The sequence below is a fragment of the Haliaeetus leucocephalus genome, unplaced genomic scaffold, assembly GCF_000737465.1.
Source record: "Haliaeetus leucocephalus isolate CR32 unplaced genomic scaffold, Haliaeetus_leucocephalus-4.0 Scaffold802, whole genome shotgun sequence".
In the NCBI taxonomy this organism is placed as follows: domain Eukaryota; kingdom Metazoa; phylum Chordata; class Aves; order Accipitriformes; family Accipitridae; genus Haliaeetus; species Haliaeetus leucocephalus.
This window is the reverse complement of record NW_010973238.1, coordinates 2,403,498-2,417,109: the sequence shown is the minus strand read 5'-3', so window position 1 is coordinate 2,417,109 and position 13,612 is coordinate 2,403,498. Positions and strand designations below refer to the sequence as shown.

General features: G+C 43.5%; 1 protein-coding gene across 4 annotated transcripts in view; it reads left to right on the top strand.

The window, feature by feature from the left end:
• Positions 1 to 13,612, top strand: part of FBRSL1 (fibrosin-like 1) — a 407,425-nt gene that overhangs the window by 90,605 nt on the left and 303,208 nt on the right. For all 4 annotated transcript variants that reach the window (XM_010581697.1, XM_010581696.1, XM_010581694.1 and 1 more), the window contains exon 2: positions 6,603 to 6,704. In XM_010581697.1, the coding sequence (XP_010579999.1) occupies positions 6,603 to 6,704 (102 nt within the window). The remainder of the gene's footprint in view (positions 1 to 6,602; positions 6,705 to 13,612) is intronic.

Here is a 13,612-nt window from a genome sequence, read left to right as displayed (position 1 = left end):
TGTTAGAATGCATTAAGGCTGGATTTTCAAGGAAACAAGTCAGAAGTAATGTATTTAGCTGATTCCACCTTGTTTTGATACATGGGTCTTTTCAGGTTTAAAGAAGTACATTTTTAAAGCCAAATGGTTTGTTTTGTTTCAAGCATTAAAACCAGAGGCAACTGGGTGACTGGTTTTTTTCCCCCCTTCTGGAAAACAGACGTTTATAATTTCGGTGTGCTCTTTAATCATTGGGGTAGAGCTCTGTGCAGTATGTTTCACTGCCACTTATTGTTGCCTGCTTAAAATACACTGAACTAGCCTTGAGTGCAATCCCTTAACAGACTGTTTCATCCACAAATAGTACTTTTTCCAAGTCTCCAATAAACTTTAATTAAATTGTCCATTTGTATTTATTAAGGCAGTTTACTGTCTCCTACTGCAGAAAGCTGCTACTGCTGATAGTCTACCAAGAGAAACACGAGTTTATCCGGGAGTTGATAATAAAATGCAAGCATATGTTAGTCCCAAAATGTTGTTTAAGTGTCATTTTCATGTTTGTTGGGAAGGGGACAGGCCATACAATTAGTTTTGATAAGTTTTTGGAACAGTTGCTCTTAACAATTCTTATAGCAGTGGGGAATCATAATCTTTGTTAGCATGAAATGTTATATGCAGAAAATTTTTCTTCCTTAGACTGACCCTATAGAAAGAGTTGAATCCTTTGGCAGAACAGATGATAAAGTCATTACACACTGATGAGATGTAAAGTGGCTTTCAGCAGCATTAGTTTAGATAGATGAGCATGATAAGGTGGATTCATCCCTATCTCTGGTGATCTGAAAGCTTGGACCTAAACTCTGGGACTTGGATGCCTCTCCGCTGTACCTACTTATCTCCAAGTAGCTTCTGCCAAACTAGATTTGCCATGAAGTCAATAAAATCTAAATCTGAAGGTTGTGTTTGGTCTGTCCTTGCTCTCAAGACCAATGAAAGTTGATCTTCCAGAGATCTAAAAAGGAATTAAACTTTTTTCTCAAAAAATTAATGTGCTCCTGAAAGGAGGCAACTTGGCTCAGTGCTGCGTGGAGCGCTCTGCCCAGATCAGGGAGGGCTGCTTTGTTTTCGTGGGACCGTTCCTTGCTCCCAAGTGTAGCACAAAGTAGGTGGGTACCGCTCCTGCCGGTGCTTGTCCACTGGTGGATGTGAGGGGATTAGTGGATTAATAGACCCATCTGAGCCACCAGAGCAGGCATCTCTGAGATGAATATTTTAATTATGTCTCTCCCCAAGGGCGCTGCTTTCTGTCTTGCCTTCAGAGCAGCACGGAGGGAGGTTGCTGGGAATTTCTTTTCCCACCGTGTGTGTATGCAAGACCCGTTTTGTAAAAAGCAGACACAAACCCAAGCAATGGCAAGAGGTTTAAAATCAGACTGCTGTGACTTTAAGAGCGAGAAAAAAAACTGTTAAGGAAGGAAAATAAAAATCCCACAGCCTGTTGTAGCAGCTGTAGCTTCAGATCGTGTGGAAAATGAAGGCAGATGATTCAATTTGGCCTGTGCCCCGAGTACATTTCCAAATGCTTCTGTGTGTGCGCAAGATAATGAACAAATATATTGAGATGGCACAAGATCAGTCCGAGTTTGCCGCTGCGCAAGCCGTGGAGCTCCCAGTAGGAGCGCACTAGCTGTGCTGGGTTAATGGGGGTGAGGGTCGGGAAGCCCAGCACCTTTCAGAACAACTTAAGAAAAGAATTTGTCTCCTTTTGCCCCAGGCTCCCCGTGGCACTCAAACGGAGCCTGTGATAAATCGAAGTGTATTTATTAATAATGAGCAGGGGCAGCGTGCCTGTGATTTGAAAATAGGTGCGCCAAATAAAAATGTGCTTTCCTCTGACATCGGAAAAGCCTAAGTAAATGGAGAGCAGGCTGATCTATTATGATTAAAAAGCAGGGGCTGAGAGCCAGGGTAGTGGTAATGAAAAAGCCCTTTTAGGGAAGCAAGACCCGCTCTGCCCATTCATATATTCCTCCACCCCCGCCCCATAAGACGAAATAGGGAGGGGGAGGTTGGATGGGAGAGATGAAAAGGCAGCAGCAGTCCAGGATAGCAGAACTGGGCTTTAATGAGAGCTAGAGATATTACCGGAATGAGTTATGATATTTAATCATGTTACATGATGTCCAACAGTGCAAGGTTCATAATTCTTGGCTCCGAACCTGCCTTGGGACTGTCCGCAAGCACCTGCAGCATGCAAATTGATCAAGGCCTCACAAACCCGCTGTACTTTGCCCCTGGTCATTCCCTGCCAAGCCAGCGCGGTCTGCAACGCTGGCCTGCTCCCACGGAGCTGGAAACGGTGTCTTTCATGTTCTCAAACGCAAATCTGTAGTTTCTGGTCAAAACTGAACCGTAGCTATTGCGGATAGCTGGGATTACCTCCCACGAGCTTTTCTCTGTGGCGTGTGGTGTTTTCAGGTGTGTTATTTATCTTGCAGGAGGCTGTGTTGGTCTGGCTTTTTAAGCAGCCTTGGGTTTCATGAATGCTTTTGGAGAATTCTGTTAACTTCAGTGATGAAATAGGCTCTGCTGGAGTAAAACTTCGACACCTGTTTAATGTTTCAGTGAATACATACTGACGTGAACATCTTGCTGACTTAGGATTTGGATGAGGACAGGATTTGGCCTTTGGAAGAGAGAAATTGCCAAATAACTTCAGTTGTCCCCTCGTGCCTTTTTATATTGTTCCAGCTTAGCTGTCCTGAAGTGACACAGTAGTCAACCTGTGTTCAAGAAAAAATTCCCTCCCACCCCCCGACACCTCAAGAGACGAGGCAGCACCTTTCCAAGACTCTCTCTTGCTGAGCTTTGGGCATTGGGGTTATTTTGAGACTTTTTGCTTCTCGGATGACTCCTAAAATATTTTGAGCAGACCTAAAGACAATGCGATCAAACATACTCCAATTTGGCCCGCATATGCTTCTACCTGCTGTTTCCCCAGTTTCTGTTTCGGCTCTGTTATGCTGACTGGAAAACACCGTCTGGCAGGGCCTGGAGAAGGGCCTTTGCTGCTGTCAAAGCAGAAAATAGCAGTGGGCTGCGTGGGTACTTTCAGACAGGCAAAGTCAACAAGCTGGAGAGGGGGCTCATTCCTAAACACAGCCTGTTAGTGATTTTAATGCTTTTCCATAACGTTGGTAGGGTGGCTTTATCCAAGTGGCAAGGCAGCTTCTCTCAGACGGCCCTCCCCTTCTCAAGCCTACATTTAGATGGGTTATTTGGCTCCTGTACCCGAGGTATTTAATAACGGTGGCTGGTGTTGCTCTAATGTCTGCGTAAGTCTCTGGCAACGTGTTGTACAAGAGGACATAGTGTGTTTTGCATACGAATTTGAGGAGTTGCATGTTTGGGTCTGTGCCGTGCCAAGGCGGTCGTGACGTCCCTGGGCTGGGAGCCCGCCTCGCCTCTGGCCCGCAGAGCCTTTGCAGGCTCTAAAAAAGTAGTAATCTTTTCAAAGGGAGAGGAATGCTAGCTTTATAGTAAAGCTCAATCAGGGAACATGTTCAGGAGGAATTTCTGCAACTCAAGCGAAAACACCTAGAGAAAATCACTAGAAATCAAGCAGCCAAGCCAGAAGCAACTTTGGGAAAGAAGCTTTTGACCAGTTTGCTAATACCCAGGTCTGCAGAGAGTGCCCGTGAAACCAATGCATCCATTTAGCAGAACAACTTGTCCTCCTAGTTGGGTCCTGCATGTGGCTCATTAGGGTAATTACTGATGAATTAAGGCAGCTTGGCTCAGCACTCTGGCTGCGGGTGTGCGGGCTCCCCTGCTGGCAGGCAGCAGGTGTAAATGAACAAGATCTGTCAAAAAGGCTGATGACCCTCTTAATTCACAGCAGCAAACTGGGGACAGAGGTAGTGCAGCAAGTTTAATAATTGATATTTACTTGGAAAGGTTAATGGCAGCAGTGATGCTTCTAATTTGCTTGCCCGTGCAAGACCTTGTCAGGTCAAATTGTCTCAATTTGTTACCGTGGGTGTAGGTGTAGTTTTCCTTTAATGAAATTTGGAGAAAAGAAACAGGTGGTGTTGGGAGCTGAGTGTAACTCAAGAAAAACAGCAAAAGGTTGGAGTCTGGTAACAGGTTGGGTGAGTCTGTGCTAACTTTAAACAGCTGGCAGGTTAGTCCTTTGAATAATTCTAGTGAACATTTGCACTTGGGAAGCTGAAAGGATTTGGAATGGTGGAATTTATTTTTCCTTCAATTTGCAGCTGTCTAGGAGTTGCGTAGGTCAAAAGTGTAATAATTTTGACAGGCTTTGATGTGTTCCTAGGTGGGAGTGCTAGGGTTATGGATCAGAAATCAGAAAGCTGTAGAATTCAATGGGTATTTCTGTACTGTATTTAGGGAAATTGTAATTCTGTACTGTACTAGTTAAGTGGTTCCTATTTCAGGGAGAAACAAAGCACATGCTGTATCTGGAAGCTTTGAAATTGGCAGGTCAGATACTTCACATCCAAAAGTTTCAGAAGAGCTGGCTGATGGCTGGGAACCAGTAGAGTTGGGTTTTGAGTAAGTGTAAGAAGATTCAGATGATGGAAGAAAGCTAGTGTGCCAGTGTTTTCAAAAGGCTGTAATTAATGGGGTATTACCATTTGTTCAATTGGCTTGGCATCAATCCTAGGCAAGATAATGGGATAGCTGAAATAATAATTGGTTAATAAAGACCTAAAAAAGAATAAAGTAAGTGAATGACAATCATTTTATGTACTTAGAAAAAAAATCTTGTCAAATTTAATTAATTACATGTGGGATTAAAAATTTAATGGATAATGGCCACAGTATTGGTATGGTATAGTTAGATATCTGTGCTTGATGCTGTTGGCTTTTTTATTAAGGAAACAGACAACGTGGATTCAACATGATGAATTTCAAGTGGATTATTTCCTGCCTTTATACTTGATGCTGGTAGTTGCGAATGCAGGCTCACTGTTGGTTGGAAATGCTTCTAGCAGATCCCAGCAGGGATTACCTCTCGTTGCTGTGTTGTTTGAACATTTTGATGTAGTAGCGAAGATGAAAAATCAGTCTTGATAAAAGTTTGCAGGTGGGCAACACTTTGGAAAGGTGGTTTACAGTGGCTGAGGCAGGACACTGATGCCGAGAGCAGTGGTTGTGTGATGAGGTGGCCGTGAGCAAATTTGTATTTCTGACACTTCGATGTGGCTAGGTCTAAAAGTCTTATCCTGAGAAAGAAAGTGTTATTGATGAGGTGTAAGGTGGCAGAAAGGCATGCAGAGTAAGGACTTTAATCAGAAATTTACTGTTGCTTGAACACGAGCATGATGGTTTCCCTGTCTTCTACTATACAAGCCTGTACGGGGCTGTGCACTCCAGGCTGGATGAGTACAAGAGCTCGTTCTCGGTATAGTATCCTGAATATTGTATTAAAATATTAATAGACTGTGGGGCACTTAGCTGGCAGCGATATCAAACATCCATGGGAGTGCAGTGATCAGTGTGCTCCCAGGGCTCAGGTTGCAGTGCCTGCGTTGTGGCAGCGTGCCCACCGAGCGTGGTTCCTTGTGCCGCAGCGGCAGGGCTGCTTGAACGCGCCGGGGTTATATGAGAGCACCGTGAGCAAACCCTGCTAGCTACTGAGACTGCAATGAAATAGGACAGAAAGAAACAAGGGGATTTTATTGCCATTAAAAGTACCAATTTGTACAAGCCGACATTTTAAATAGTGTAATTTAAATGGAACCAAACTGATATGACTAGAACCTATTAATAAATTAAACACTTCTTTCCACCCAATATTTCACAAGGGAATTAGCAGAATAATTTGTTAGTAAATGAGCCCAGGAATGAAGCTGTGAATGACATATCTATCCTATCCTTCTCCTCCCCCTGTAAAACTCTTTGCAGATGTAAGCAGAAAGTTGCTGTCATTTCAAACATTGGTGACTCTCACTTATGTACAAACACAAGCATAACTTCAAGTGAAGGAAGAAGGATGATTTAGTGGTTAGAGAACCAGCCTTGGCTGTAAGAGTTAATCATGCTCTACTTCAAATTTTGTGCATTATCTCAAGCAAGTTGTTTCAGGCCAGTATTCCTCCCAGTATTTGCGCACCTGGTATTTAGGCACCTGGCCATCATGCCGGTACCAACCTTTCAGTGCAGTCATGGGGGGGTGGCCCCAAGGCACATCTCCGGACTAGGAACCGGAGACCTGGCCATTGGGTCAGCGGTGGCCCGGCAGCAAGCAGCAATACTGAAATGCCAGCGTCACAGCTGAGGTTTGCTGGTAGCAAAGAGCGAAGGGGGTTTGTCTGTCCGCTTACCCTCTCCTGTCAGGCCCTAGGACTTCGGCACAGCCGTGCCTGCTTCCAGGAGTGCTAAAAGCACCCCTTCCCTCGCATGTTAGTGAAAGGGAACATGCACACACATGGTCAAGCACAACTTCAGAGAAGCCCCGCGTGTTCAAAAGCATCCTCTCCACGGTGCCGTGGGTGTAGGAGTGAAACGTTGACTAAACCGCTGTCGGCAACCTCGGGAACAGGTGGCAGAGCAGTGCTTGAAAATCTCCTTTTTCCCCCTCCTTCTTCTCCCTCTAGATGAAGGTCCCTACAAGCAGAAGTGGCAGAAATAGCGAGGAAGACAGCATCAGGGAGGCCACAAGCTCTCAGCGGAGCAGCTCAAGGGACCGTCTCAGTGATGTAAGTACCATTCAGGAGAAAGCATCGCTTCATTGCTGCAATTCCCGCTGCTGACATGGCTTTTCATAAATCTTGCTGAACAAATGTTGGCATCCAGAGGTCACTGTGTAATAACTTTTTTTTATGTCATGATTGAGTGTTATGGCATAAGTGGTTGAGCTGCCTTGCAAACACTATAATCATGGTGCAAATAATATGATAAGCGAAAGATCAGAGATGGGAAAACAAAATGGAATTGTTATTCCTCGGGGAAAAATGGCTCTATGTTTTGTTTTGTTTTCTCAAAGAAGTTGTGTTAAAAAGCTTTTTACAGTATCTTTGGGTTTAGCTACTGCATATAATCACGTAGTTTGGGTGCAAAGTCAGTTCATCTAATTTTATGCTTCCTGCCTCCAAGATATGAAAGGTTTTTGGGGGAAAGCTGTCTTTCTCTCAGGAAATTCGATGGTACGTTGAGTGAAATGTTATGATAAAACAAAAGCAAACGGTGCCTTAGTGTGTAAACACACAAATGGGCTTTTGAGTCACCAAGAAATCAATGGCAGTGCTGGGATAATTTTATATGAAGGCTTTTTGTGTTAGCAATTAGCATTTTGCCTTCATTAAAACATGATTTTTTACTAATTAGGACCTTTCCCGTTAGGAGAGATTTAAATGAAGAACAATAATCAAACGCTGGCACAAGCATGTCTGAAATATTAAATTTGCCATTTCAATGGCAAGCCACAGAAATCCCAGAGCGAGTGGTTTTCATGTTGAGTTCTATTAATGTAAAATATGCTTCATAACTAAAACCTGTCACAGAAAACGGCTCACACCAGCTAAATTCAATTGGACAGTTAATTTAGCTTTAAAATTGAAAACACTACCTCCGCTTCAGGATGCAAAAGGAAGGGGGGGGAAGCCTTTGATAAGTGTAATGTATTTGCTATTAAGGCTTTCAGAGACCATTCTACAGGAGGAAAAGGGAGAAAAAGGGGAAAAAATGGCTCCCACAAATGTGTTTAAAAGCTGAAAGTATTTATTAAAAATGTCAGCAGAAAAGTGCTTTTGGCAGATTAAAGCGGGATTCAGCTTGACAGCTCTGACAGGGAAATGTGACGGGGGAAAATTCTCTCTACATGTTTAGAGTGCGAATGGGGCGCTGTAAACAGCCGACGCAGTGGGAGGAAGAGAAAAATAACGTGTCCTGTGATCTGCTTCCAGGATTGTGAGCCCACGTGCCACAGTGGGGAAAGTGGGGGGGGGGGGGGGGGGCTTTGGACACATCCCCTTGCTGCGGGGCGTCTTTGACCGTGTTACTAGTCAATAATGATCATAATTTTATATATACATATATTTATGCAATTCTCTCCTTCCCCTCTCCTTGGCTACTCTTGACAGGTATGTGAGCAGGGGCACCTGATAGCATTGATGTACCATAATGTGGGGCTGCGGGAGAGGAATAACATATTCAAACTTAGCGACTAGCTTAGGTCAAAGTGTTAAGTGGTCTTAGAGACTTTTCTTGTTAAGCTGATGCACTTCCAGTTTTTTCTCCTCCTTTCCCTTTGCCCCCAAAGTTGCAGGCTGAGCCTGCAGGAATTGAGTCTGAGTGCCTAATTCCTACAAAATCTTCAAAGCTAGTTCAGCAGCCAGTGAAATTCAGTGGGAAATAGGCACTCCGTTCTTTTTTAGTCAACGGGGATATTTGGGCAGTGCCTGAAGGCCAGGGCACACTTCAGAGCTTTGCTGAAGCTACTCTCATGACCTGGTGACCCATTGCAAATGAGAATTTTTCAAATTAGTAATTAAACAGTTTGAAAAGTAAGGTTCATGAATCACAGAATGCTCTTCGTTCATTATTTGATGAGTGCAATTTAGCTTTAATTACGTATAACGCTTCCTCGCGTACTAGTAAATGTTCTGTAGTCTATTTAGTGACTGTCAGAAAGTCTTAGAAAGTCCCACGGGTGCAATCTGATGGTTTTCCCCATTTGCGTGCAAAGGAATAAGGCGGCAGACTTTTTCTTTTTGTAGAGTGGGAGCAGGGAAAGGGAGAGAAGACGACGACATGCTACTGAGCGTCAATTCCTGCAGGATTTTCTGTCCAGCTGTGCCTGGTCCCTGTATGGTTCTGAAACTGGATTTCCCGGTGTGCTGTTTAAATAGGTGGTGTGCAGCTGAACCAATGCAACCCCCTTACACGTGGCACTGAGGGTTAAAAAGCCACAGGGCAGTAAGGACATAAAGGGAAGGCAGGGATGGTTTTTCCTTGTGGCTAGCGGTTATAAATCGAGGCTCTAGCACACGGTTGTGCTGGGGTGGCCACCTGTCCTTGCAGACGGATGCTCTGCAGCAGGAGGCACCTGGGCTTGTTTCTCGCTCTCCCCCAAGTAGCTCTCCTGCTGTTTCTTGGTGCATTTGGCCTTCAGGACTAATTTTCATGCTGCCTTTCCCTCCCATCTCTTTCCCCATTAACTTGGGTGAACAATGGAGTAAATGAGGCGGGAGGTGGCAGGTTTGGCTGCTGTACGGCAGCACACAGCAGGTGTGGTGGGAAATATGTGTATGAAAGTGTCGGCTATAGCGTTCAGCGTTGCCACCTTAGGAGCACCGGAGTCCTCCCTCCAGCTTCATTGTCGGTCTCCATTTAGAAGGCGCTATTATGAACAGCTTAGCTCCTCCGTGTGATTTGTTTCTTGAGGTGACTTGTTCAATGGGATGCCAGCAAGTTGTTCTTTATTTACATTAATGCATGTCATTAGTCTCTAATGGACCATGAAGTCAAGAGGTGGCCTGGTCTGTCGTGAAATAATTGCACTCTAAAGAAAACTGAAGCAAATGATTGATTATGTCTTGCACACACAGTCACAGCCATCAGTCCGTCCACAACAAAACCCAGAGCGTTTTGTTGCTTCTTGGCCACAATGAAACTTCTGTGAGGAGAGAGTGCTACAACTTCATAGTAAGACTGCAATTGTCTGTCTTGTATAGCGCGTCTTTCCAGACATTACACTGAGTGCCATTTATTATGGGTCATTGGGGAAAAAAATGCTTATTATGATCTAGTGAAATCACCTCTGGCTGCAGAGGTTTGATTTGTTGAGGCTGGTCTCGTCTTTGGGGTGATGAAACTTCAGAGCAGAAAAATAGAGATGTTTTAGCCCAGGTTTGCACAGCAGATGGTGTGGTGTGGGGGAGAGTGGGTGGGAATTTGCCACTTGTTTATGTTCCCAGTGTCAATGTAAAGTTCCCTTAAAATCTACTACAAAGCTGACACTCCTGTTACACATGTACTCTCAGGTCTTCTACAACCAACACAGAGTCAACAGCCTTTTTCCAAAATGGGATTTTCCTCTGCTCTCTTTCATAGTGAGGTAATTGGAAGTTGCCAGAGAATTAAGAGCTAGATAAGCCATATTGCTATTTTGTTGTGTTGACCCAAGTAAAAGTGGAAGGCTTGGGCATTTTGTTTTGGTTTTTCCCCATGTTCCGTAATTGTCCTAATCTTTTCTGATGTCCTGAACAGTCCAAAAATCCACAGAGCCTTGTATAATGGCTTGAAAAAAAGGTTTTTATCTTTTTCTTGACCCATCAGCTTAAGAACTGCCTGCTTTTTAATGGATTTTCTCCCTCACTAAATTGAATGGATCGTCCCTCATTATCATTTAAATAGAAGCCTCACTCCCTGTGAACATGGAAAATTTGAATGTGGTAGTAGAGCTGTGATAATTTGAAATATTCGGAAGGTGGGGGCAAGGAGGGGGAGCAGGCGGCAGAGTGCAGAATTGCTGTATGTAATTGTCATGGATTCTCAATTTTGTTGCCACAAGATGGGAAAATAGACTAATAATTGTCTTCCAACCCTAGTAGAATAGTTGCCCTAGTTAGCTGAAGCTAACACTCTAATTGTCATGGGGGCACAGAGATGAATGAGGATGTATGCAGGGCACAGCCAGGGCTAAATTGAGTGATATACTAAGGCAAAGAGCAAATTGGCAATTATTGGCCCAGCTGAAAAGGTTGGCAGGTGTGCTGCTTTCTCACGAGCCCTTAGGGGGAAATTGGAAATATAAAATATCGACCATAAATACTCACTGATTAGGAAATATGTTGCAAGAGGTGCTGGCCACTTAAGAGTCAAAACTCTCCTTTTCAAGGGATTGGCTTCAGCTGTGCATAAAACCAGCAAGCCCTGCTACTAAGTTGTTCAGAGTTTTTTCCTCTCATCCCCCATCCCTCAGGCTCTCTTTTCTAATTTTCCATCATTCTATCCTCATATGTTTGTTTGTTTTTCTTTAAACATAATAAACGAAAAGCAGTCTTTTATGAAATGCAGAGATTTTCCTCTCTCTAAATGTTCTTTGATAAGTGTTTAGCATATTGTGTAGACTAGATATAAAATTCTCTCTCTGGTAGATGAATACAAAATAACTTCTGTGATTTCTAATTCAAACAGTTCACTGTGATCTGCTTTTCTTTGTGTGCCATCACAGGCACCTATCTCCCCCTTCCCTCCTACTTTCTGTACCATGCTTCCCCTCCTGGGGCAAAGGGATTAAAGCAGCAGCAGGGTACAAAGCTGCAGGTCTGTTATGTGTGCCTCAGGCTGAAGTACCTTGCCAGAAGCATGATCAAATGAGCCTCTGAACTGAGAATTGGACCACAGTCACCCCACAGGTCCATATTTATCCATTTTTCAATCTTTGGCATATGTGGGACACCTGGTCTTGGCTCTGGGCAGGGTGGTGGTGGGACAACAGAGCTTGGTATGTCTCAGGCCACGAACACCTTAGTGCGATAGTCAGGGATGTTAACTGAGTCGAAGGAGTTTTTTGGAAGGCCTGGGATAGCAACCTGTGGACTGCAAACTCTTTTGTGGCACGTGCTGTCAGCTGTTCCCCATATGTAGCACGCTAGAATCTGATCCCCAGTTTGAAGAGTGGAATAAAAGCATTGTAGAGCTTAGTGAAATAAAGGTAGCAACAGAATAGTTTTAAAACCCCTTCCTCAAACCATGAGTTCTTGGGAAACTTGTTTGAATATACATGCAAGGATTACAAAACCTTTCAAGTCACATTCTTCTGGAGGCAAAAATTCACGTCCCTTCAGCATGCTATCTACTTTTATCTTTTTGTCCCTCAAAATACGAAATGCTTGCATGAAGACTGCTGCAGCAGAAATGATGAGCAAAGTTGTAATGACTTGCATGAAGCTTCAGGTACTGAAGCATAGCTAGGAAGAAAGAAAGCCTGGAGAAGTTTCTCTGAAGTTGGCCGAGGGGTGATGGTTTGAATGGGAGCAGCACTCATACATGTTCCGTGTGTTTCGGAAATGTGAGGTCTTTTCATATTGTTCCTGGTTTACTGTATGCAGTTCATTTGTTCCTGGTCAGCAGCTGTCTTTCCTTCTGCTGTCAATGGCCATCAGCTGTAGGAATCTAGGTGTCTTGGTTGGAAGCTGTTCTGTAGCTTATCAAGCCAGTTACAGATGTTTAGACCTTGTGTAGTTTGATATACTAATGAACTGGTTTTGCAGTATTTCCAAGCATAAACCCGTTTGTTTATGCAACATAATAAAATAAGTGAATTAAAGAAGGAACACGTTCAAGTTTTGCATGACATCCAAAATCATTCATCATGTATTGTGGTTATCTTGTCAGGTCCTGGTCTAATCTAAGTGAACATCAGATATACTCTGTGACCTTTGCCAAGTCAATTGAACTCATTGTATTAACAGACAGGAGTGTGACTATGGAAATTAATTGCGTTAAGAGACTCCACGTTAAGGTCTGGGATATCTTCTGCCCTTGGCCCTTTTTGCCCTCCTCCCCACTTACTCCTCTTATTCCAAGACATTTGAGTTTTCTAAGGGACTTGCTTGGAAAGGAAAAACTAGATTTCTCTGGTATTCAAAGCTGAACCAATATTCTGTTGTTGAATGTTCTATAAATGACCAGGTGGACAGGTAAACATGCATGCTGTCAGTCCTATCTGACTGCAGAATTGGGGCAACTGAGAAATAGTGGAAGACAGCTACAGCTGAGGTGAGTTTTCATCCTGAAAAAATGCTATGAAAGATAATTAAAAATTAGTTCTCTCTATATCATTGATTAACTCTGCTGAGTGCTAATCAACCAAATCAGGCTTGTGGCATTAGGCCGTATGATAGGTTTGGGCCTGTGATTTGGCAAGGCAAGATTAGGCACTAAATAGGAGCTGGGAAGTCTGCATCAGTTCCCTCCTCTGCTGGGGACTCCTTGGGTGACACTGGGCCTGTGTAAGTCTTTCTCTGCCTCAGTTTCCACACTAATATGGGGGTGATGTTAATAATAGTGCTAGGAGGCTCTTTCTAGGGACTGTCCTGTGCCCACAAAGGAATAGCTATTTGCCCAAAATGCCTATTTCAGCAGCTGACTTGGAGGTACTTAATATACTTTTTGGTTTCAGCCAACAAAAGTGGCACATTTCAGAAAAGCTGGAATGAACTCTTGACGTTTCTGGAATATGTTGATTTAGGTCTTTTAACCAAAGAGGAGGGAAGTGAATATTAAAAACAACAGCTAATTTTGTGGTCATGCTGCCATCACTTGCTTTTATCTAATCCCCTTATAGTTAGTTCATGTGTCAAGGATACAAAAGATCCAAGTTGAAATCTGCCTGACCGATTGAGAGTGGGGAATTGGCTTGAGGTGCCCTATTGCCTTGATTATTACTGGATTTTAAAGCCCTTCCTACTGTCATTCTAATTCAGTAAATAACCCAATGGCTTTAAGAAACAGAACAGAGGGTGTCTTGATTTCTTTTGCATCGTGAGAACAGTGGAAGGCCGTGCTTTTATTTATACAAGGGAAATAACATTTCCTGTCAATTTAATAGATGATCTTGGAAAACCTGCTGAAGGTTATTGGTGAGATCTTGTCATGA